Here is a 25362-nt window from a genome sequence, read left to right on the forward strand (position 1 = left end):
TCTCTACAAGGCGCAAAGCGAGAAGCTGGCCTCCGAGCCTAAAGGTGTCGCCTTTTGCACCGAAATGTAACCTAGATGGGGGTGGCTCAGCGGAAGCAAATCTAGCCATTTTCCAGGGCAGTTCAGTCTCCAATAAGGACGTTCTTTCTCCTGTTTCAGAAACTTCCCAAGATTTCATCGGGGAGACAGAGGGAGACAAAGGGATGTCGCGTTGCAGTTTGGTAAGTAAGGTGTGTCCTCCTTTCTTAGCTTCCTCTGAGCAGGGCCATCCTTTGGCTGGGTCTTTTGCTCCAAAATCTCTTCCTGTTTCCTCTATTTCTGCTGTTCATCCTTTTCGGTGTTAGTTTTTTTTTTTCCCGATTCCGCTGGAGTCAACTTTGCTTCTCAGGGTGTTCCCTTTTCGAATTCTCCCGGTGTTGAGCTTAGTCATCGTGTTGGCGTGCCCTTTTTTGAAGGTGTGGCGTTTCCCGTAGAAGACTCTAACCGAAATTTTAAAGACTGTCATTTCCTTAGGGAATCACTTAGTAGCCCAAAGGAGCTTTGCATCTCAGGCAAGGATTCGTCCCCAGAGCCAGAACCTCCCACCCTCCCGTTGGAAGGTTTTCAGATTGAGGGCCTCATGCCTAGGAAGATGGTTAAGGTTCAGTCGGTTTTGGAGAGTTTGAGGATTAGAATTGTCAGAGATAGTGGAAAAGGTGCGGAAGTAGAGAGCAAGAGTACTCTTTCTGCGGATAAGGTCTATTTCAGAAGGAAGAGGAAAAATGATTGTGGAACCAAGGGAGAGGCTTAGGTTTGGTTGCAATTTGTGCTGGGTTTTTTGTTTACATGAAGATCTTAAGTTGGAATACAAGAGGATTAGGTTCCAAGAAGAAAAGGAGGACTGTCAGAAGGTTTTTAAGTTCTCAAAATCCAGATGTTGTGATGCTTCAGGAAACAAAGAGAGAAATTTGGGATAGGAGGTTTATGAGTAGTGTTTGGAAAGGTAGAAGCATGGAGTGGGCTGCGCTTCCTGCTTGTGGGGCTTCAAGGGGGATTGTGATTATGTGGGATTCAAATAAGTTCAAGTGCACAGAGAAGGTATTAGGATCTTTCTCTGTAACTGTGAAGTTGAACTCTAGTGAGGAAGGGCCTTTTTAGTTAACTTCAGTGTATGGCCCGAATAAGCCTTTGTGGAGGAAGGACTTTTGGTTGTAGCTTCAAGAACTGTACGCTCTGACTTTCCCAATGTGGTGTGTAGAAGAGGATTTTAATGTAATCAGGAGGATCTTTGAGAAACTGGGTGATTCTAGGTTAACATTCAACATGAGGTGTTTTGACAAGTTTATAAGAGAGAGTGGTTTGTTGGATCCCCCTCTAAGAAATGCGGCTTTTACTTGGTCAAACATGCAGGTTGTTCCTATTTGCAAGAGCTTGGATAGGTTTTTGTTTTCTTTTGAGTGGGATTCCTTTTCTCTCAAAGTCTTCAAGAAGCGCTTCCTAGATGGACCTCAGATAATAGCCCAATTTGTTTGGAAACTAATCCTTTAAAATGGGGTCCAATTCCTTTCAGGTTTGAGAATATGTGGTTGCTCCATCCTGAGTTTAAGGAGAAGTTTAGTGATTGGTGGCAAGAGTGTATGGTTGAAGGTTGGGAAGGTCACAAGTTCATGAGGAAATTAAAGTTTGTTAAATCAAAGTTGAAAGACTGGAATAAAGTGGCCTTTGGAGATTTAAGAGAGAGGAAAAAACTCATTCTTTCGGACTTATGTAGGATTGATCTAATTGAACAAGAAGAGAATTTGAATCTTGATTTGGTATCAGAAAGGACTTTAAGAAGAAGGGAGCTAGAGGATTTGTTATTAAAGGAAGAGGTTCATTGGAGACAAAAATCTAGGGTTAAGTGGATTAAAGAAGGGGATTGCAATTCTAAGTTCTTTCATAGAATGGCCAATGGAAGGCGAAGTAGGAAGTTTCATTAAGTCTCTGATCTCTGAGAGGGGGGTGACTTTAAGCAACATTGAGGTTATCTTTGAGGAGATTGTAAATTTCTTTGGGAAACTCTATTCCAAACCCGAAGGTGCTTCTTGGAGGGTTGAAGGAGTAGATTGGGTCCCTATTCCTAGAGAGAGTGCGGTTTGGCTGGACAGGTTTTTTTCTGAAGAGGAGGTATGAATGGCAGTTTTCTAATTGAATAAGGAAAAGACCCCTAGTCCTGATGATTTTACTATTGCAGTATATCAAGAGTGTTGGGATGTGATCAAAGAGGATCTTATGAGGGTGTTTCTTGAGTTCCACACCAATGGGATAATAAATCAAAGTACAAATGCAACCTTCATTGCTATGGTGCCTAAGAAAAGCTAAACTTTTAAAATCTTAGACTATAGACCTATTAGCTTGGTTATAAGTTTATATAAAATAATTGCTAAGGTCTTATCGGGGCGTTTATGCAAAGTCCTCCATGAAATAATCTCTGGCTCTCAAGGAGCCTTTGTTGAAGGGAGACACATTTTGGATGCTGTGTTGATAGCCATTGAAGTGGTGGATGAGAAAAGAAGGTCAGGAGAGGAAAGGGTTGTCTTCAAAATCGATTTTGAGAAGGCCTATGATCATATGGATTGGGGCTTTTTAGATCATGTGCTAGAAAGGAAGGGGTTTAGCCCGAAATGGAGATCTTGGATAAGGGGATGCTTGTCTTCATCAAGTTTTGCAATCCTAGTTAATGGGAATGCAAAGGGTTAGGTTAAGGCCTCTAGAGGTTTGAGACAAGGAGACCCCCTTTCTCATTTCCTTTTTACTTTAGTAACAGATGTTCTAAGTAGGTTGATGATCAAAGCAGAGGAAACTGGGCTAACTGAGGGTTTCTTTGTGGGGAGGGATAAGACTAGAGTGTCTTTGCTACAGTTTGCAGATGACACTATCTTTTTCTTTAAAGCCTCTCTGGAACATCTTCAAAACCTCAAGATTATCCTTTTGGTGTTTGGGAAAGTATCAGGTTTAAAAATCAACTTAGAAAAAAGCACCATTTCAAGTATTAATACTAGGCAGGAGTTGTTGTCTAGTTTGGCCTCGGTTTTTGATTGCAGAGTGTCAGAGTGACCTTTGTCTTATTTAGGCCTTCCATTGGGAGGGAACCTGAAGACAATAGGCTTTTGGGATCCAGTGGTTGAGAGAATTTCGAGGAGGTTGGATGGTTGAAAAAAAGCCTTTTTGTCTCTAGGAGGGAGGATTACTTTAATTCAGTCAAGTCTGTCTCACATCCCTAGCTACTTCCTCTCCCTCTTCAAAATCCCAGTATCAATAGCCTCAAAGATTGAGAAGCAACAAAGGGATTTTATTTGGTTTGGGGCGGGGGAAGGGAAGAAAGATTATCTTATCAGATGGGATGTTGTTACTAGACCAAAGGAGTTGGGAGGTTTGGGTTTTGGGAAGACTTCTTTGAGAAATATTGCTCTCTTAGGAAAATGGCTTTGGAGGTTCCCTAGAGAAAGGAGTGGTCTTTGGCATAAGGTTATTGCGAGTATTTATGGGACATATTTTAATGGATGGAATGCCAACATGGCGGTTAGATGGTCACACAGATGTCCTTGGAAGGCTATTGCTAAAGTTTTCCAGGATTTTTCCCCTTTTGTCCGCCTAGTGGTGGGGAATGGGGATGAGAATTCGTTTTTGGGAAGATCTTTGGTGGGGTAACCAAACTTTGTGCTCTCAATTTGCTGGTCATTATAGAGTTATTTCTGTGAAAAACCTCACTGTCTCAAATGTCCTTAGCAATTCCTTTCCACTATTTTGGAATTTTAATTTTCGCCGCAATCTTACTGATTCAGAAATTGATCTCCTTCAGAGATTAATGTCCTCCCTTAGTACAGTGCTTTTCTCTCCTTCTTTGGCAGATTCAAGAGCATGGTCTTTTTTTTTGGCCTTGTCAAAAGTCTCAAATCCTATCTTGTTCCTTCAGGCCAAGTTTTTGTGGAGTTCAAAAGCCCCCTCATAGGTTAAGGCCCTTGCTTGGTTAGTAGCACATGGGAAGGTAAACACCAATGACAAGTTGCAATTGAGAAGACCCTACAAATCCCTTTGTCCTCAATGGTGCATTCTTTGCAAAGGAAATGGAGAATCGATCGACCACCTTTTTCTTCATTGTCCTGTTACCATTGGACTTTGGCACAAGTTGTTCAATCTAGTAGGGTTGGCTTGGGTCTTTCCAAGGAGTATTGAGGATATGTTGTTTATTGCTTTTAAAGGCTTGGGAAACTCATTAAGAGGTAAGACACTTTGGCAAATTGCTTGCCTTACTTTGTTATGGATGGTGTGGCAAGAGAGAAACAATAGGATCTTTGAGGATAAGGGGAGAACGGAAGAGATGTTATGGGACTTGATTATGTTCTATTCCTCTCTTTGGGCCTCTTGTACTGCAGCTTTTAGAAGAGTTCCTCTAAGTGTTTTACAACTCAATTGGACTACGGTTTGCGATTCAAAAGTTTGAGTGTGTTGGAGTTTTTCTTTGTTTTTAGTTTTCTATAGTTGGGTGTTTTCTCTGTTGTTTAGTTTTTGTTTTTGTGGGAAGGACCTCTCATCCTTCTCTTGGTTTCTTCTCCTTCTCTTGTATCTCTTCTTTCTCTTGTATCTTTTCTTCTATTAATATTTTTTCTTCGTTTCTGATCGGAAAAAAAAAAAAAAAAAAGAAAAAGAATCTCGAGGAGGTGTGAAAATAAACAAGAAAAGAGGCTCCTCTCTTGTATTAGTGGATCTTCGCTTCAAAACAGCCCATTTCCTTACCAAGGTCCACAGTTCTGAGCATCCATTGCTTATATTTTCAAGATCTTTTATGACTGCTATTCACCTATGATAAAACTATCACTAAATCCCTTACCAACAGTAAATTGATGGCATCTGTCTGTCTAGCAACTATGAAACCTGCAAGAGAAGTGATTACACACACACACACACACACACACACACACACACACACACACACACCATATGCTATCTTTTTAATATGCTTTAGTAGATCTGCAAAAATGTATTGTTATTATTTGGTGATAATCATAATGACATTTTATTAAATATCAAAAGTGATATTCTATCCCAAGGATTCTTTCCATGGATTTTGTGATAAATATCACGTTATGTAGTTATTTATGAATTAACTACTTAATTTTGATTTTCAGTGCTTGATTTCCCTTGGAGATTTGGTGAACAGAGTTGCTGAATTCGATTTTCTTGATTGGTTTGGGCGCATTAAGCTGGTCGATTGCATCTATGATTTTATTTTGCTTAATCCTCAAATTGGTCAGGTGATTATTTTTCTAACCTCAGAAAGATATTTCCTTTTTTTTTTTTTGGATCTCAGAAAGATTTCTTCTCGTAGTCATTTGACACATGCACCTTTGGAAGTTGATTGATCCTTCACCTAATTCTATTCTTTATATATGCATTAGTACAAAAATATGTGTGTTAGTGTGTGTGTGTACGCTTTGTGTCTCAGTTGTCTGGGCCTGTATATCATTGTTAGTCATGGTCATATTCTATTTTGGCTCTAATTTGCAAATTTGGGATACAAAGAGATAATGTATTGTTTCCTTTCATGTTTGTTTATTTTTGTTTCAATATTGGAGGAATTGATATTGATTTGTTCCTTTCAATCTTTTTTTTTTGCTTGGTTTCTGTGATGCACTTCATCTAGACAATGATTGAAAGGCTTCTTACAATGCTCCGAGATCAGGATTATCGAGTTAGGTTCTTCCTGGCTAGACGGATTGGTGTTCTTTTCCAAACATGGGACGGACATGATGAGCTCTTCCAGGATATTTGGTGGGTTGTTAAGAATTCATATTCATAGTTTTTGTCATTAATATCCTTGGTAAATTTCCTACTTAATGGGGTTTGCTTCCCTTTTCTTTCCTTTCTCTAACGGTCTCTCCTGTGCCTTGTATTATGGCCTGATTTGGATGTTGATAACTCTTGTTAAATAGATTTGCTTTCTGAATGTGTTTACTTCATGCAGAACCCTAGGCCAGTTGCCTTACACCTTGCTAGGTGTTGCTTTTACTTGTAGGCATTCACAACTTGTGAACTTAAATTAATTATTAAAATGTGTGATATGGTATTTAACAAATTTGTGTAAATCACCAGAACCTCCTCTAAGGTTTCAAAAGAAAATAAAAAACCTTGATGTTTTTGACTTATCAACAACCTTACTTGTTAGTCTTGTCTCCCAAAAGTGTTAATAAAACATAGAATGATTAATTTATTTATTTGATGAGAAACAAATGATGTATTTAATATGGATAAAGAATTACAGAAGAAGGATGAAGAATCCTCCCTAAAATACAATGAACTGGTCAAAAAGTATGTTTGAGCCTAAAAAAAAAATGTAAGTTAGACCTATGCATCAGTAAAGGATCACATGTGATTATAAGAAAACCAATTCATTGCTCTAATATTTATAAGAAAACAAATACTCATAGGAGGAACCCAATCCAAGTTATAGCTAATTTGAACAGTCTATGCCATAACCCCAGAGCCAACAAACAATGTAAGAAAAGATGATCCAATGTTTCTCCACTGTTTCTCCACTCTCCATACACAAAAAGCAAACATTAGGACTAAGGGCTTTGTAGAATCTTCTTAATTGGTGTTTATCTTTTTGTGTACCATTAGCCAAATAATTTTCCTTTAAAATACTTTCAACATTATCCAGAAGTGCCCCTTTTTTAATTCTCCAAGGTGATGAATTTCCTATTATGGCTACCATTAGCCACCCTATGGAAAAACTTTATAATCCCCTTCATTTACCGATCTCACCTAAACTTTTTGCCTCCAATGCATCTCTTCCCTTAACAACAATTCCTTTAGCTCCCCCTTTCTCAAGGCTCTCAGCGCTGAAAGCTCAGGAGATAGATTCCCTTCCCGCTTAATAGCATCAATGCTAACAATCTTATTAAGGATGTTCTTTTTCCTCTCCTTTAACTCTTCGAAAAACACCTTTTTCCATTCTTTTAGTTCTTTATAAACCTATGACCTTCCCACCTTCCCACCCTTAGCTTTGAAAATCTCTACACCAAATACTAAATCTTTCCTTTAAATCTGGGTGGAGCAACCACATATTTTCAAATCTAAAAGGAATTGGATTGGTGTTTAAAACAATATGGCAACAATTAGGTGTCAACATAGGAAGAACTTCTTAGAGACTTTGAGGAAATCTTTGCTCATCCATCCAGTCTTAATTTTTTTTTTTTTTTATAGGTTCTATTCAGTCTCAATTTTACATATTTAACCAAAAGAAGCATTTCTTAGAGGGGGATTGGTTAACTCACTCTCTCTTATAAATCCATCAAAATCCCTCTTATTAGGTGTTAATCTGGACCACGTAGTTTTTCTATGCTAAACATAGAATGATTTATAAATAATATGTGTGTATTCATTAGGTGTATTTACAATCTATTTATGATGTTTTACAATGGGAAAAGGAAAAGGAAATTACTCTATTCTAGATTCGAAATTACTCCATAAATTGACCACTAATTATTGGAAATCAATCAATTACTTAATTAATCCCTAATTGTCAGAAATAAATAAGGAAGTAAATTAAGTTGATTGTATAGAAAAGGAACAAAATTCCCATAAAATCATAGCCTATTTAGGTTGTATAATCTAACAATTACTGCACCAATTCTCCAACACTCCCCTTCAAGCTGATGAGTATTTTTTTATTCCCAACTTGTTTGTGATAGGATTGGAATAGTTGAGCTCCAAGTCCATTGGTTGGTATGTTGGTCAATTGTTGTTTTTAAGATATATGAGAAGTGCATACTAGCCTACTATCTAGTTTCTCCTTGATGAAATGACAATCAACTTCAACTTGCTTAGTTCGGTTATGTTAAATTGGATTGTGAGCAGTACTGATAGTGGACTTGTTGTCATAGTAGGTCTCATAGGACCTCCTTAACTTATTCTAAGATCACTAAGAATAATTCTTATCCGGAGAGGCTCACATAGTTCATGCACCAAGGCATGAAATTCTGCTTCAACACTTGACTTAGCAACCACAAGCTTTTTGTTACTCCTCCAAGATACCAAATTCCCTCCTAAGAAAGTACAACAGTTGGATGTTGACCTTCTATCAGTGGCTGATCCTTCCCAATCAACATTTGCATAAACCTCAAATGTCATCTTCCTAGTTTTTTTGGAACAATATACAACTAGTAGGAGTTTAATTTGAGTATCTAAATATCCAAGTGGCTGCTTCCATGTGTATTGAAACAAGTTTTGTTCTACTTGAATTGTATTAGAATACAATATGTACATCGTATTTATATGTAATTAGGGATTAGATTCACCTACAATCTCTCCCAAAAATCAGGGATTGGATTCACCTACCACTTATCATTCTTAATCTCTTCCATAAATCGGGTTCTACTAAATAAACAAAAGAAAGAAATAAATACAAAATTATTTCATTGACTAGGATCACTATCAGATTCCTACGTTTTTGCTAGCACTCCCCCTCAAGCTAAAGAATAGATGTTATTCATTCCTAGCTTTTATGTGATTATTTGAAACTGGTGACTAGCAAATTCTTTAGTCAACACATCTACAAGCTGCCCTTCTGTTGAAACATAGAATGTGTAGATTAGACTACTATCGAGTTTTTCCTTGATTAAGCGTCAATCTACTTCTACATGTTTTGTTTGGTTATGCAGTACTGAATTGTCAACTATAGTGATTCTTGATTTGTTGTCACAACCTAACTTTATTGTTCTCTCCTACTTGATTCCTAGATCATCAAGGACAATCTTTATCCATAATAGCTCGCATATCTCCTGTGCCATAACTCTGAACATTGCTTTTGCACTTTATTGAGCCACCATAGATTACTTTTTAGTTCTCCATGTTATTGATTTGCCACCTAAGAGTGTATAGTAACCAGAGGTAGAGCATTGATCCATCACTAATCTCACCCCATCCGCATTGGTGTACTTAGCTAGGTTTAGCTTTTCATTTTTCTTAAAGAAAATTCCCTTTCTTAGAGTAGATTTGAAGTAAAGTAGAAACTTGCATAGCGCCTCTTGATGAACTTCCATGGGAGAATGCATGAATTGTTTTCCGACTTTGAAAGCATAGGCTATATCTTGCCTTGTGTTTAACAAGTAGATTAACTTCCAAACTAGCCATTAATACATTCCACATTCTACTACCGCATCTTCTCGAGCTTCCCTTAGCTTATGATTTTGTTCATTAGTAGGCTCACAACCAACCATATCTCTCTCCTTGAGAAGATCCAAAATGTATTTTTTCTGATAGATAAAAATACCCTTCTTTGATTGGGCCACTTCAATCCCTAAAAAGTACTTGAGTTTTTCTATGTTTTTTTTTATCTCGAACTCTTTTGCTAGTTTCTTCTTGAGTCTTTCTATTTCCTCATAGTCATCTCCATTCACAATTATACCATTAACATAAACAATGAGAATGGTATGTGAGCATTTGATGAAGAGCGTATTGTCACAAGATGCTTCAAATGACCCTCCCCATGGGCTTATATAGGAGGTAGGAAGCTTCTAGATACCCTTGGAGACATCTACGCTTAGCTACAAAGTGGAAGAGTATGGAAGCTTCTAGAGAGGGCTAGAGATGTCCACACATCTCTACACTTGGCTAGGAGAGCATTGGAATAGTGTGGGGTGTTCTAAAGTCTTCCAAAGTCATCTTGTACATAGCCTTGTACATAGACTCGTGTAAGAGCTTCTAGATTATTCTTGATTTGTATGGAACCCTCCAAGGTTCTAGAGACTTCCTAAGGTGCCTATAAATAGGTAAAGGCCTCATTTGGCGAAGGCACCACCCAAAACCACCCAAATCACTTCCTAACCAAGAAAGTGAGCTTCCTAAGCACTTGTAAAGTATCATTTGAGAGCAATAAAACTTCCATTCATTAAGCATTGCTTAGGGTTCTCTTAGTTTCCAAATCGTGTGCCTAACTTAGCTTGGCTAACCAAGTACGAGGGGAAGGCTGAATTAGTAACTTCAAGCGGGTGAGTTGCCTAAGTGTCATACGTGAGCTTAGGAAAGGCCTAAGTCTGTGACAATTGGTATCAAAGCACGGTTGTGATGCGACTATTGTGAAGGAAGCATGTCGGGGTCCAACGTTGAGGGCGCTAGTGAGCAAAGCTGTGGAAGGGAGACTGAGCCTACTGCATGGGGCAGGGGTAGGAAGGTTAAGTCTCGTGATGCTGTTGCAAACATGGAGGCAAGGCTAGCCAAGGTGGAGCTAGCCATGGCGGACACTCGGAAGGGGTTGGAATTGGTCGAGCAAGGCATGAAGAAGGGTATGGAGGATCTTAGGGAACAAATCTAAGACCATCATGAGGGGATGCTAGTCTCACAGGTTCAGCCAATGTCGCACGAGGAGTTTGTGTCCTTCCAAGAGAAGGTCATGGGCGTGCTTATTAGCATGGAGTCAAGGATGTAGGCCTTAGCCACTCGAATAGAGTCTTAAGACCAGGAGGTTAGGTAGGAGTTGGCCATTTACAAGGCCATTGTGTCGGCATGGGTCATGGCCACATAGGAGGCATCTAGGGTGGAGGAGCCAAAGCCACAGGGGTTTAGTGGCAAGCGTGATGCTAAGGAGTTGGACAACTTCTTATGGCATATGGAGCGATACTTCGAGGCTATCACACTGACTGTTGAGGCAGTTGAGGTAAGGATTGCAACCCTCTACCTTACTGACACTGCTACTCTATGGTGGCGTCAGAGGTTTGCTGATATGGAGAAGGGCCTTTGCACCACAGAGACATGGGAGGACTTTAAGAGAGAGATCAAAAGGTAGTTCTACCCCAAGGACGTGGCCTACCTAGCTAGGAAAAACATGAGGCGTCTCAAACACATAGGCTCGATTCATGACTATGTCAAGGAGTTCTCTTCGCCAATGCTTGAGATTCCTAATATGATTGAGGAAGAGTTTCTATTCAACTTCATGGATAACCTGCAAGGGTGGGCCGAGCAGGAATTAAGGCGTCGAGGTGTTCAAGACTTAGCCACTGCTATGATAGTAGTAGAGTCTTCAACGTATTACAAGAGGGGAGACTCCTCCAAGGTTGAGTCCTCGGAGGATAGCCACGCCACAAGTGGGGGAGACAAAGTTTCAAAGGACCATAATACTCTTTGAATAGGATCAGGTAAGACACCTAACGTCTGGGAAGGAAAGAGTAAGACAGAAAGGAAGGAGTTTATGTTTAAAATCAAATGCTTTTTGTGTGACGGTTCACATTAGGCATGAGATTGTCCAAAGAAGAAGGCGCTCAGTGCCATGATAGAGGAGAAGGAACAGGAAGACGAAACACGCATGGGCTCGATGCAGCTACTAGGTGCCCTCCAAGTCAACCCAAAGCCTAGTACACCTAAGACCTTTTTACTATCAAGGGTGTAAGTAAATGAGGTAAAAGAGGAGCGAGTTGAGGTAGCCCACACACACATGGACAAGGTCACCGATGGAAATGTGAACTCGATGGGCAAGAGGAAACAACACTCCAAGCATCGAAAGCGTAGGTGTTTGCATCCATCCGAGGCCTAACGGGAGAAGGAGTCAAAAAATATCTTGGCTAAACAGGTCACCAGGAGACAAGGGGTCCCTCATGTGATAAAATATCTAATTCGATGGAAAGGACTGCTTAAGAGGCAGGCAAACTGGGAACATGTGGATGCCTTGTGAAGATTTTGGAAACACATAGAGAGGTTTCAAGAAGAGGCAACGACTGGGATGTTGACGGCATGGGTGGGGGAGAGTGTCACAAGATGCTTCAAATGACCCTCCCCATGGGATTATATAAAAGATAGGAAGCTTCTAGAGACCCCTGGAGACATCTACACTTAGCTACGAAGTGGAAGAGTATGGAAGCTTCTAGAGAGAGCTAGAGATGTCCACACATCTCTACACTTGGCTAGGAGAGTATTGGAATAGTGTGGGGTGTTCTAGAGTCTTCCAAAGTCATCTTGTACATAGCCTTGTACATAGGCTAGTGTAAGAGCTTCTAGATTATTCTTTATTTGTAAAGAACCCTCCAAGGTTTGAAAGACTTCCTAAGGTGCCTATAAATAGGTAAAAGCCTTATCTGGCGAAGGCACCACCCAAAATCACCCAAATCACTTCCTAACCAAGCAAGTGAGCTTCCTAAGCACTTGTAAAGTATCATTTGAGAGCAATAAAGCTTCCATTCATTAAGCATTGCCTAGGGTTCTCTTAGCTTCCAAATTGTGTGCCTAACTTAGCTTGGCTAGCTAAGTACGAGGGGAAGGCTGACTTCAAGCGGGTGAGTTGCCTAAGTTCGTGACTATGATTTCCTTGACTTTGTCGAAACTCCATGTCAATTCATGGTTTTTGCAAATCTTCCAAATCATGCTTAGGGAGATTGTATAAGGCCATAAAGCCCTTTTCTTAGTCTGCACATATTGTTGCTTTTGAAGTCTCTATTGAAACTCGGTGGTGTTTCCATATACATTTCTTCCAAATCACCATACAAGAATGCATTCTTAACATCAAGTTGTTGTAAAGACTAACCAAAGTTAGTTGCCAAAGATAGTAATATATGAATGGTACTCATCTTTGCTACTGAGGCAAATGATCCTGGTAGTCCATCCCATAAGCTTGCGTATACCCATTAACCACTAGCCTAGCCTTATATCTCTTCAATGTGCCGTCAATTCTATATTTGATTGTGAACACCCGTTTACATCTAACTAGTTTTTTTTCCTTTTGGTAATTTAATATTTCCTAAGTTTGGTTTTTTCTTAAGAGCTAACATCATTTCTTTCATGAATTTCCTCCAATTTTTGCCTGTAACTACTTCTTGAACTATTTGAGGAATTTCACTAGGAGTTAATTGGATAAGGAAGGTTCTATGTGACAGGAATAAGTTTTCAAATGAAATGAAATTGGAAATTGGGTGTTAAGTGAATTTTCTGGTAGCTTTCCTAAAGGCAATTTGTAAATGGAGATTATGAAACACTTTTGGATCTTCGTTTTGAACAAATTGATCATGAGTTTCTAGTAAGAGCAACAAATTTGAAGCAGGAGAAATGACATTGGAAACAAAATTAGTTGAGTTTTTGTGTTCATAACCATGCTTGGATTCAAACTTTTGAGCTTGCATTTGATAAGATCGAAATTGTTTCCACTTACAGTAAACCTACAGTTGCATGATAGTCACATTAACTCCCCTTGATTTTGCTGTGATTTAGGGGATATACATGGACAAACAGCATACAACCAAAGACTTTGGGAGGATGTTTACGGGAGAGATTTAAATGTGGGAAAAAATGTGAGTGTCTCCAATGGAGTTTTATTTTCAAGCACTTTTGAGGGTAGTCAAGTAATCAAATGAGCTGCAATTAGGACAACTTCTCCCTAATATGATTTAGGTATATTTTCTAAAAAATTAAGGCTTGGGTGATTTCTATTAGATGCTTGTTTTTCCGTTCAGCCATACCATTTTGTTTTGGGGAATTAGTACATGAAGATTGATGTATAATCCCTTCTTTTTCAAGAAAAGGAGAAAACACTTGATTAAAGTATTTTTCCCCATTATTAGATCCAATGACTTTTATTGTAACTCTGAACTATTTGTTAACCATTTTGTGAAAGATAGGAAACAAAGAGCTAACATCTGATTTGTTTTTTATGAGGTATAACCAATTCACCTTAGTACAGTCATCAATAAAGGACACAAAACCACATTGCTCTAGAAAGACTTGAGATTCAAGAGGCCCAAACATTAGTATGAATTAACAAGAAAGGGAATATTGATTTTGTATTACTTAAAGGAAATGAAGCACAATGATGTTTAGCTAACTGTCAAATCTCACAATGATATCGATTAACATCCAACTTATTGAATAATAAAGAAAACATTTTTGTGAGCAAAAGAAAGGATGGATGCCCTAGACGAAGATGATGTAACCATATTTGGGCTTTATCTAATGAGAATTTTTCTGAAAAATGAGAGAGTGACATGATTACCATTGTAGAATTGGATCCAAGTAAGCACAAACCCTCGTGTTCCTTGGCATGCCCATTTGTTTTCATTAATCTTTTTTTCATGTTAATGCAAAGCTTCTGACATGATATGTATGATCCATGTGATTATCACATCTACAATTATCTAGTATTCTTTTCACTCTGCAAAATCATTTATTAGAGTTGCTTCGCTGAAAAATTAATATTCTCTTTAAATATGTAAAAAGCTTGTATGAAGGATAGTGGGCTTTGAGTTGATCAAACTATTGTCACTATAGAAGTGGAGTGATTTTTTCGAGTTTCTTAAAGTTATAAACTAAAACAACAAATCTTATTATTCAATGATGTGAAACTTCTAGTCAGTTGGATTTTGGATGAGATGGACATGTAATTAAATTATGAAATTTTACTAGAATATGAGATCATGTATATATGTTCATGGAATTTTATAAGGTTTGGGTTCCCCTTTCTAAAGTTGAATTGCCGAGCATAATGACAATGATCTTCTCTTGAATTATGTTGGAAACACAAAAATGCAACTTATTTCTCAAAGAAGCTTATATATATATATTATTGGAGTTGGGAGGATGAAATGGAGAAGGTAGAAATAGTTAACGGGCCTTTTGCACGCTATAGCCTTCTTCCTACTTGGTATTTTATCTTATATTGCTTTGTGATAAAGTTAATTTCTTTGTACATTGCTTTCCATCGTTGTGGATATGAGTCTTGCATTGTTATGAATTCAAATTTAGCTTTACCAGGAAGTGTTTTTTGAGTAGTAACCTTTTATTTTTCTTTCTATGTTCTTCCAGCTCAAACTTTGGCATTAAATTGGTTATGTCCTTGAAAGGAAAACTTGTTACAGCAAAGGAGGTCCTAGATGCTGGCCCTCAGCCTCATTCGACAATGGAGACTATTATTATTACTCTAATGCATCTTGCAATGTACAGTGAGAAAATGGAGTTGGAGGTACTTGTTTTATTTTTATTTTTCCTTTGTATTATTGGCAAGTTAATAAAAGATTTTGTTAGAAAATATGTTCTTCAGATATTAGAAACAACAAAAGCCTTACTAAACAAAAGAAAAATGAATGCTTGATGGGTTGAAACTGAACCACTGTAAAACAATATGAATTATCTAGGTGGATAAAAATGTCCCTTAAAACTCATAAGATATAAGCCCTACCTTTTACACCAAATTGTCTACTTCTAAGGTAGCAAATCTCTAAGTAAATGACACAATCAAAAAGGAAGAAAAAGGTTTATAATCTTGTGTAGTAGGTGAGCAAGTCCCACAGGTCCCATTTCCTAATTTAATATGGTAAAATGTAGTCATCCATGTGAAGAACCCGGAGCAACTCAAGGTTGGTAGCTTCCCTAAGCCCATAAAACAAACCCGACAATAGAAAAGCTAGGTGGCTCTAGATTGACACCTAGTATGGGGGATTTTGATGGATTTGTAGGAGAGAGTGATTTAATTGATCTACCTCTAGGGAATGCTTCTTTTACTTGGTCAAATATGCAAGATTCCCCTATATGCAAGAGCTTGGATAGTTTTTTATATTCAAATGAGTGGGAACAAAGATTTCCTTAAAGTCACCCAGAAATTCTTCCTAAATTAACCTTGAATCGTTGCTTGATTGGTTTAGACACCAATCAATTCCTTCTAGATTTGAGAATATGTGGATGCTTCACCTAGATTTCAAGGAAACATTTAATATTTGATGGAGGGATTTTTAGAGCGAAGGGTAGGAAGGGCATATGTTTGTGAAGAAGCTACAATTTGTTAAATTAAAACCGACAAAATGGAAAAAAGGTGTCTTTTGGAGAGCTAAAGGAGAGGAAGAAGAATATCTTTACTAATATTGCTAGGATTGATGCTATTGAAAAGGAAGAGAATCCATCTACTGAGCTTTCAATATTAAGGGCCTTGAGGAAGAGGGAGTTCGAGGAATTGTTGTTAAGGGAAGAGGTGTGCTGAAGGCAAAAAGCCAAGGTGAGATGTGTAAAAGAATAGGGTTGTAATTTAAAGTTTTTCCACCGGGTGGCTAATGGTAGGCGTAATAGGTAGTACATCAAGGTCTTGGAGAATGAAGATGAAACATTTCTAGATAACATTGAAAGTATTTCAGAGGAGATATTGCATTTTTTGAAAAGCTATATATGAGTTCCCATGGAGTCTCGGAGGTTAGAAGATTTGGAGTGGTCACCCATATGAAAAAGAGTAGTACCGAGTTGGACCACTCTTTTATAAAGAAGAAATTCTTAAAATATTTTTTACTTAGATAAGGACAAGGCTCTTGGGCTTGATGGTTTCATGTTTGAATAGTGCTGGGATGTAATTAAGGAGGATTTATTGAGAGTGTTCTCGAAATTCCATAATAGTGGGTTAATAATTCAAAGTACCAATGCCACCTTTATTGCTTTAGTGCCAAAAAAGAGTTAGACCAAAAAGATCTCTAACTCAGGACTTATTAGCTTGACTGCTTGTTTATATAAGATCATAGTTAAAGTCTTATCAGGGTGTATACAAGGTGTTCTTTATGAAACTATTCATATTTCACAAGGAGCTTTTGTTTAAGAGAGACAAATCCTAGATGCGGTGCTAATAGCTAATGAGATAGTGGATGAGAAAAGGTGTTGGAGTCAAGGGGTAGTTTTCAAAATTGATTTTGAAAAGACTTATGATAATGTGGATTGGGGTTTTCTGAACATGGTTCAAAGTATCAATAGAGTCTGATATGATTCGATCGAGTTGTATCCACCTTGGTTTTTTCTGCACTAAGTTCGATACCTGATACCATCTCAAATATAGACTTGGTCAGAAATCAGTTAAACTCAGTTGACTCAATTGAGATTTCAAGGTGACTTGACGAAATCGTCTGAGTTATCAAAAGAAATTTTTTCCTTTCAAATCCCTAAAAAACAAATAGGTCCAAACCTCATAAAACTCTAAAAAATTAGAGATCCTCTTCAAAAGGAAAAACTTGTCTCTGTGACCATTTTGAAGAGGAAGACAAACATTATTCTAACCTATGACTGAGTCTTGGATGTGTATAAGCAGAAAAGGTTGAAGGCATTTTATCACTAACCTCACAATGATCATGAATTTGGGGCATCTTCGTGCTAGCGGTACGGCTGTGGCAAGAAACATCAAATAAGTTTCCTCTATTGATGAGGAACGACAATCATTGCATGTTCGCCTTTTTTCTCTCTACTCTTGGTTAGTGTAATGACAACTTCCCTTCTCTCTCTCTCCGCTTTTGTTAGATTGAGATGCACCGTTCTTCTGTCTCTCTTCTAGTGGCATGGGTTAGTAAGAATGCACTGTGGTGTGAATTGAGGATTTGACGAAAGGGTGGTAATATTGTATTATCTTGTATGTTAATTTATTCTTAAAAATAAATTGCAATAACTTAATCATATTGTATTAACATACTAAAATCATTTAATTAATAATATTATACTTTATTCGATAGATATATTTTTATATTTATATTTAATTGTAAATTGTTGTAATCATTTAATCAAAATTAAAATTGGAATTGATGATTGAATTGTATGTCTTTTGTAAAAAATATCATTGTCTTTGAAATAAAGTAATTTTCGGTTCTTAAAGTTATGACTATTTAAGAATTTTACTTATGAAAAGAAAAATTATTTTATTAGTTTTTAAAATTTATTTAAATATATTTATTTTTGTAAAATTTTTTATAATTTTTTGAATTTTTAACTATCTTATTTTGTGTATTACCCAATACCAAACCAAGATGTAGACACTGATGTGCCTTGAGATTCTTCGAGTCAATTATTGATATTGTGACTTTGAACTATGTTTCTGGACCATGTACTTGAATGGAAAGGATTTAGTTCTAGGTGGAGAGCTTGGATGGGAGGTTGTTTGTTTACGACTAATTTTGCAATTTTAGTGAATGGAAATGCCAAAAATTAGGTTAAGGCAAGTAGTGGTCTAAGACAAGGAGATCCACTGTAACCTTTTCTCTTCACCATTGTAGTTGATGTCCTAAGTAAGATGTTAAGAGAGGAAGAGAGTAGGTTATTGGAAGGTTTTCTTATGTGTAGGAGTACAATTAGAGTGTCCCATTTGCAATTTGAAGATGACACCAAATTTTTTCTAGAGCGTATTTGGAAGATCTACAATATCTTAAGCTAATTTTGTAAGTTTTTTGGGCATTTATTTGGTCTTAAATTAATCTTGATAAAAATACACTCTCTGGTATTGACTTAGGTTAGGATTGAATCACTAGGTTAGGCTTGTAACTTGAATGCAAGGTCTCTTGTTGTCCTCTACCCTATTTGGGTCTTCTGCTAGGGGAACCCAAAGGCAAGTGCTTTTTGGGATCCAGTGATTGAGAAAATTTTATGAAGATTGGATTGGTGGAAAAAAAGCTTTTTTTGTCACTAGGTGGAAGGATAACTCTTATCCAGTTGTGTTTGTCTCATATCCCTAGCTATTTTCTCTCTCTTTTTAAGATACTTTTTTTTAGTGATGTTAAAGATTGAGAAAATGCAAAGTGATCTTCTTTGGTCAGGTGTTGGGGTGCGTAAAAGAGACCATCTTATTAGTTGGGACCAAAGTTTATAATGTCACGATTTATCAGTGAAATATTGCTGATATTTTGTGTATTGGCATGTGTTAATACAACATTTGCCATTGAAAGTTAGAATGAGAGGTATTTCACTTATTTTTTGGAAATATCGTTGAAATATTGTCATTATTGACTTTTTACTGATTTTTGAGGAAATTTCCCGATTTTTTCGATTAGTCAACACACTGGCTCTCAGTCAAAGTGCGTTGGCCCTCGGTCAAAGTGACCTTGACACAATCAAACCCCTTTAAAATTGTTTAACCTTGCAAGAGGTGGATTCAAACCTAGGTCAAAAGGCTTGGATTGAAGCTTGGGAGCCATTGGGGCAAATCTGCCCTTGATTAAATATGTGCACAAATGTTAATGTATTAAGGTCCATTATGAAACCAAAATATTAATAGAATATGTTAATAAATAAATAACTTCTAATTATTTTATTTTAATTTCATTTAATTGATTACCAAAAATATAAAAATCATCATTATAATGTTATTAATAAGTTTTTTATTTTTTATTTTTTATTTTATTTTTTTATATCATTTATATGATAATTAAATATAAAAATTATAAATATTAAAAAAAATCATACATATATCATAGTTTATTTTACATCATTGAATACATTTGAAATAAATAAATTATAGTTTTAATATTAAAATACTTTTAAGTTGGACATACTTATCAATGTCATAATATTGTTATCAAATAATATTTAATGTAACTTAATAATGAATGTGCAGTTATAAAATTCATATTTTTTTGTCGACGCATGTGATATTATTGTTGAATATGACACATTATATCATACATATATCGATTTTTTCAACAAAACAATTTCAAAATGTCTATTATTACTTCTTTTATCATTTCTTAGATTTTTCCTAACATTTCCATGAGTTTTGATTAATTTTCATTTCACCGATAGTTTGTGTCAAAATATCCATCGATATTTTCCTATATATCTAGATATATCCATAAAATCGAGTTACCAATATACCCGTAAAAACTGATATTTTCGTCCTGGGTTGAGACCTAGTGTGCAAGTCTAAGGTGGAAGGGAATTTGGTGTTTGGGAAGATTTCGTTAAGGAATTGTGCTCTTTTTAGGAAATGGCTCCGGAGGTTTCCTAGTGAAAGTTCTATCCTTTGACATCAGATTATTTTAAGCATCTATGAGACACTCTAATGAGTTCTTCCTATTATATTGTTTGCTGTCCATTCAATCATTAAGGCGATCATCCAACAAACATTGTAACTTATCCTTTGCTCTAAGTTAATACTTTCACAATAGATAATTGTGCTCATTCACTTTTATGGTAGTAATTTGGATGCTAATATTCTCTTGAGTCAATTGAGTCAATTGAGTTTGATTCCCACAAATGGAACTACCATAAGAAGCCATCTTCTAAAATTAAAAAAAATACTTATTTGAATAATGTTATGGAGCATGATATACATTATGGATTCAAATTCTATAAGCTTAAACTTTTAGGAAAATTGGTTGTCTATACAATGTATATCTTGCTCTTTAGCAAATAGCCAAAGGAGCAAAGGGCAATATCCCATTGAAATCAGGTTTCTAACTAAAAGCTAGGGTTTTGAATTGGCTTTGGTACCATGTTAAAGAACAAGAAGTAGGAGAAGAGAATCTGATTTATCTCCTCTTCTTCATCTTTTGTTTTTTGTTCCCTCCCCCCCCTCCCTTTTTTTAATTGATCTGAAATAGTAAATTGAAGTAGCAAACATCATATGCTACATCCCTATAATATTCCTAATACTAAAATTATAACAATAGCCATACAAATAATCTTTAATAGTAATACTTATATATTAACTATGAAGTCTATCCTTTTTAATTGAATATTCTATGAGGAATAGTTTATGTATATTTTTGTTGAATATAATGTATTTATAGTGTACAATTTTTCTTTCCTTTCTTAATATAGGTCACATATATGGTAGTTAGTTCAACCTAGCCTTATATATATATTTCTCTATTGTAAGAAGTTAATCATATGAATGAGAATTAAGGTTTTTTTTCTCTCTTTCAACATGGTATCAGAGCCAAGGGAGAAAACTTTATTCTTTCTGGTTTACCCATGTAATTAATTCTGGGAATCCGTCTAGTGACCGTGTTTCATTCTGGTCACCTTTTCCATCTCCCAAAGCTTTTCGGTCAGTCATATCGTGGTTAGAAAACCCTCATCACCGTCAAAATTTTTCCGGTGATATTTTCCGGAGACCTTTTTTTTTTTTTTTTTTCCGGCTATACTTTCCGACACTGACTACATCATCAGGAGCGCAAAGAGGAGATCTGCAACTTTTCTCAACGCACCGGAGCCAACGTGCCTCCCATGCGCCGTTTTTCTTCGGCGGCATGAATCCCACGCGCCGGGGCGTGAGGGCGCGTGGCCCACTTTCTAGTGCCGAGCTTCTACCAGTGGGCTCGTCCGGCGCCGTCTTGCACTTCTAAGCCTCCGTCAGTCCTCTCCGAACCCTGCTTCTCCATTTTTTTTGGCATTTCAACCTCCGCATGTCTTTTTTCAGCCTCCTCCGGCCTCCGACGACAGCTCCCTTCCTTGGCCGAGACCTGTGTGTGCCTTGGGAAAGCCTCTTTTTCATTTCCAGTCACTTTTCTCCTTTGTTTGGGTCCTGACATACCAGGTTCTTCTTCCACAGCTGTGATCCGACCTCCCTTTAAGGCTCTCTTCGATCCAAACGTGATTCAATCTCAGGTGAAGTGGATATGGCTACTAAAAATCCTATTTTTACATCCGTCATCTCTGGATCTCCTACTGTCACATCGGAAAAATTGATTGGTAGTGAGAATTATCTCTCCTGGTCAACATCCGTGGAACTCTGGTTTATGGGACAAGGTTATGAGGATCATCTTGTTACACCTGAGGATGCTATACCTGATGTTGACAAAGTGCAATAGAAGAAAATCGATGCACAATTATGTAGTGTATTATGGCAATCTGTTGATCCCAAAATTTTACATCATCTTCGTGTCTACAAAACCTGCTTTAAATTTTGGATTCAGGCTAAAGGATTATACACGAATGATATTCAACGATTTTACAAGTGGTTTTTGATATTGTTCATGTGAGACAGCAGGACATGGGTTTGTCTACTTATATTGGCTGGATTGCGTCTCTTAAGGAGGAGTTCTTAACTTTGATGCCCTTCACTAATGGTGCTGAAGCTCAACAAATACAGACTGACAAGTTCTTTATGGTGTTAACCCTCATTGGCCTCCGTCTAGATCTTGAGTTTGTTCGAGATCAGATTCTTGCTGGTCCATCAATACCATCATTGAATGATGTGTTTGCTTGTCTCTTATGCCTCTCCTCTATTCAGACCTTGTCGACTGATGGTCCTTCAGATTCATCTGTGTTAGCCTCTCAGACTAACTCTCGAGGAGGACGTAGTGGCAATTGGGGTCGACGACAACGTCCTCAGTGCACCTATTGTAATAAGCTTGGTCACACTTGAGATCGTTGCTATCAGTTACATAGACGACCTCTTCGCATTGCCCACATTGCTTAGTCATCTGATCCTCTGCTATCTCGATCTGACTCTGCTGTGAGCTCCACATCTCAGAGTATCACCCTTATTGGTAGTGATTATGATGCCTATCTCCGATATCAAACAGCCACATCAGCTTCTGTTGCCCAGACCGGTAATGTCTTTGTCTGCTTTACTCAGTCTCCTTCTCTTGGCCCATGGATTCTAGATTCTGGAGCATCTGATCATATCTCTGGTAATAAACACCTTTTCTCCTCTATTACTACTACCTCTGCCTTACTTACTGTTACTTTAACTAATGGTTCCCAAACTATGACTAAAGGTATTGGTTTGGCTCATCCTCTTCCTTCCCTACCTCTCCATTCTGTCCTTTATGCCCATGATTGTCCTTTTAATCTTATTTCTATCAATAAAATAACTCGCACTCTTAACTATTCTATCACTTTTTCTGATAAATCTGTGATCTTTCAGGACCGGAGTACGGGGAAGACGATTAGCATAGGGCGTGAGTCTCAAGGCCTCTATCACCTCACATCACCTTCATCTCCTGCAACTTGCATTTCCACCGATGCTCCTCTTCTCATTCACAGTCGTCTGGGTCATCCTAGTCTCTCCAAGTTCTAGAAGATGGTCCCTCGTTTTTCCACTTTGTCGTCACTTGCGTGTGAGTTGTGTCAACTTGGGAAACATACTCGTGTCTTGTTCCCAAAGCGTTTGAATAATCGACAAAGTCTCCTTTTGAACTTGTTCACACTGATGTTTGGGATTCGTGTCGGAGCGCATCTACTTTAGGATTTAAGTATTTTGTCACTTTCATTGATGACTATTCAAGATGTACTTGGTTATTTTGATGAAAAATCAAGCTGAGTTATTCTCTATTTTTCAGAAATTTTATGCTGAAATCCAAACACAATTCAATGTTTCTATTCGAGTGTTACGCAGTGACAATGCTCGGGAATATTTTTCTACACCCTTTACTTCTTTTATGTCCCAACATGGAATCCTCCATCAGTCATCTTGTGCTCATACTCCTCAACAAAATGGGGTTGCTGAATGTAAAAATCGACCTCTTGTTGAGACAACTTGTACCCTCCTTCTCCATAGTCATGTTCCTTTTCGTTTTTGGGAGGATGCTGTTCTTACAGCCTGTTACTTGATTAATCGTATGCCCTCATCTATATTACATGGCCAAATCCCTCATTCCCTTCTTTTTCCTACCCAACCTCTTTATTTCCTTCCTCCTCATGTCTTTGGCTGTACTTGTTTTGTTCATACTCTCACACTGGGACAAGACAAGCTTTCCACCAAGGCTACGAAATGCATCTTCTTAGGATACTCTCGACTTCAGAAGGGCTATCGTTGTTATTCCCCTGACACTCATCGTTATTTTCTCTCCGCTGATGTCACATTCTTTGAGGACTCTCCATTCTTCTCATCCTCTGAATCTCTTCCCATTTCTAAAGTATTGCCACTTCCCTATATATCCCCCCCTTCAGATGCGCTCTCTTGTCCTCTTTAGGTTTATCATCGTCAACATCGTGCTGTTGCTCCTCCTCTCTCTTCAACTGAGGTACCTGATGACTCACCTCTTGTCCAATCGATTTCTCCTACCTCGACCCTGTCATCTATTGACCATTTGCCTATTGCTCTTCGGAAAGGTAATCGATCTACTCGTAATCCTCATCCTATTCATAATTTTTGAGCTACCATCGATTATCTTCATCCTATTCTGCCTTTGTCTCTACTTTGTCCTCTGTTTCTCTTCCTAAGAGCAATAGTGAGACACTTTCTCATTCTGGGTGGCGACAGGCAATGGTTGATGAAATGGCTGCTCTGCACTCCAATGACACATGAGATCTTGTTTCTTTACCTCTTGGTAAATCTACAGTTGGATGTCGTTGGGTCTACACTGTTAAAGTTTGTCCTGATGGTCAGGTCGATCGCCTTAAGGCCCGCTTGGTTGCTAAAGGTTATACTCAGATTTATGGTTGTGACTATGGTGACACCTTCTCGTCTGTTGCCAAGATTGCTTTTGTTCGCTTATTTCTCTCCATGGCAGCTATGTGTCATTGACTTCTTTATCAGTTGGATATTAAGAATGCTTTGCTTCATGGTGAACTTCTCGAGGAAGTGTATATGGAGCAATCACCTGGTTTTGTTGCTCAAGGGGAGTCTAGTTTAGCATGCAAGTTACGCCGCTCTCTATATGGCTTGAAACAATCTCCTCGGGCATGGTCTGGGCGTTTTAGTTCAGTTGTTCAAGAGTTTGGAATGCTTCGGAGTGAAGTAGATCATTCAGTTTTCTATCATCATAACTCTTCGAGCCAGTGCATCTATTTGGTAGTTTATATGGATGACATTGTCATTATAGGCAATGATCAGGAGGGTATCCAAAGACTAAAACAACATCTTTTCAACCACTTTCAAACCAAAGACTTGGGCAAACTCAAGTACTTTCTAGGACTTGAAATAGCTCAATCCAATTCAGGTGTGGTTATGTCACAAAGGAAGTATGCCTTAGACATCTTGGAAGAAACAGGTATGTTAGAATGTAAACCTGTTGACACTCCTATGGATCCAAATGTCAAACTTGTACCAGGACATGGGGAGCCTCTAAGAGATCCTGGGAGATATCGACGACTTGTAGGCAAACTGAACTACCTCACCATCACTTGGCCAGACATCTCTTTTCCTGTGAGTGTGGTTAGTCAATTTCTACAGTCACCATGTGACAACCATTGGGATGCTGTGATCCACATTCTTTGATATATTAAAGGAACACCAGGCCAAGGTATGTTGTATGAAGACAGGGGCCATGCCCAAATTGTTGGTTACAGAGATGCAGACTGAGCTGGTTCACCCTCAGATAGGCGTTCCACCTCAGGGTATTGTGTTTTTATTGGAGGTAACTTAATATCCTGGAAGAGTAAGAAACAAGATGTAGTGGCCAAATCAAGCGTCGAAGCTGAGTATCGAGCTATGGATTTGGCAACATGTGAACTCATATGGTTGAGGCTACTCCTTCAGGAATTGAGATTTGGAAAAGATGAACAGATAAAGCTAGTTTGTGACAATTAGGCCGCATTACATATTGCATCCAATCCAGTCTTTCATGAAAGGACCAAACATATTGAAGTTGACTGTCACTTCATTAGAGAGAAGATCGCATCAGGGTGTGTTGCTACAAGTTTTGTTAATTCAAATGATCAACTAGCAGACATCTTCACTAAATCTCTCAA

General features: G+C 37.8%; 1 protein-coding gene across 8 annotated transcripts in view; it reads left to right on the forward strand.

Annotated features, from left to right (window-relative positions):
- Window positions 1–25362, forward strand: part of LOC100250198 (serine/threonine-protein kinase ATM) — a 152617-nt gene that overhangs the window by 41998 nt on the left and 85257 nt on the right. For all 8 annotated transcript variants that reach the window (XR_788009.3, XR_788010.3, XM_010664879.3 and 5 more), the window contains 3 exons: window positions 5148–5273; window positions 5663–5790; window positions 14800–14956. Coding sequence is in view for 6 of the 8 variants with exons in the window: in XM_010664879.3 (XP_010663181.1) it covers window positions 5148–5273; window positions 5663–5790; window positions 14800–14956 (411 nt within the window). In the remaining 2 variants the exon portion in view is untranslated. The remainder of the gene's footprint in view (window positions 1–5147; window positions 5274–5662; window positions 5791–14799; window positions 14957–25362) is intronic.

This window comes from Vitis vinifera, chromosome 17 (genome assembly GCF_030704535.1).
Source record: "Vitis vinifera cultivar Pinot Noir 40024 chromosome 17, ASM3070453v1".
NCBI classification, from domain to species: Eukaryota; Viridiplantae; Streptophyta; class Magnoliopsida; order Vitales; family Vitaceae; genus Vitis; species Vitis vinifera.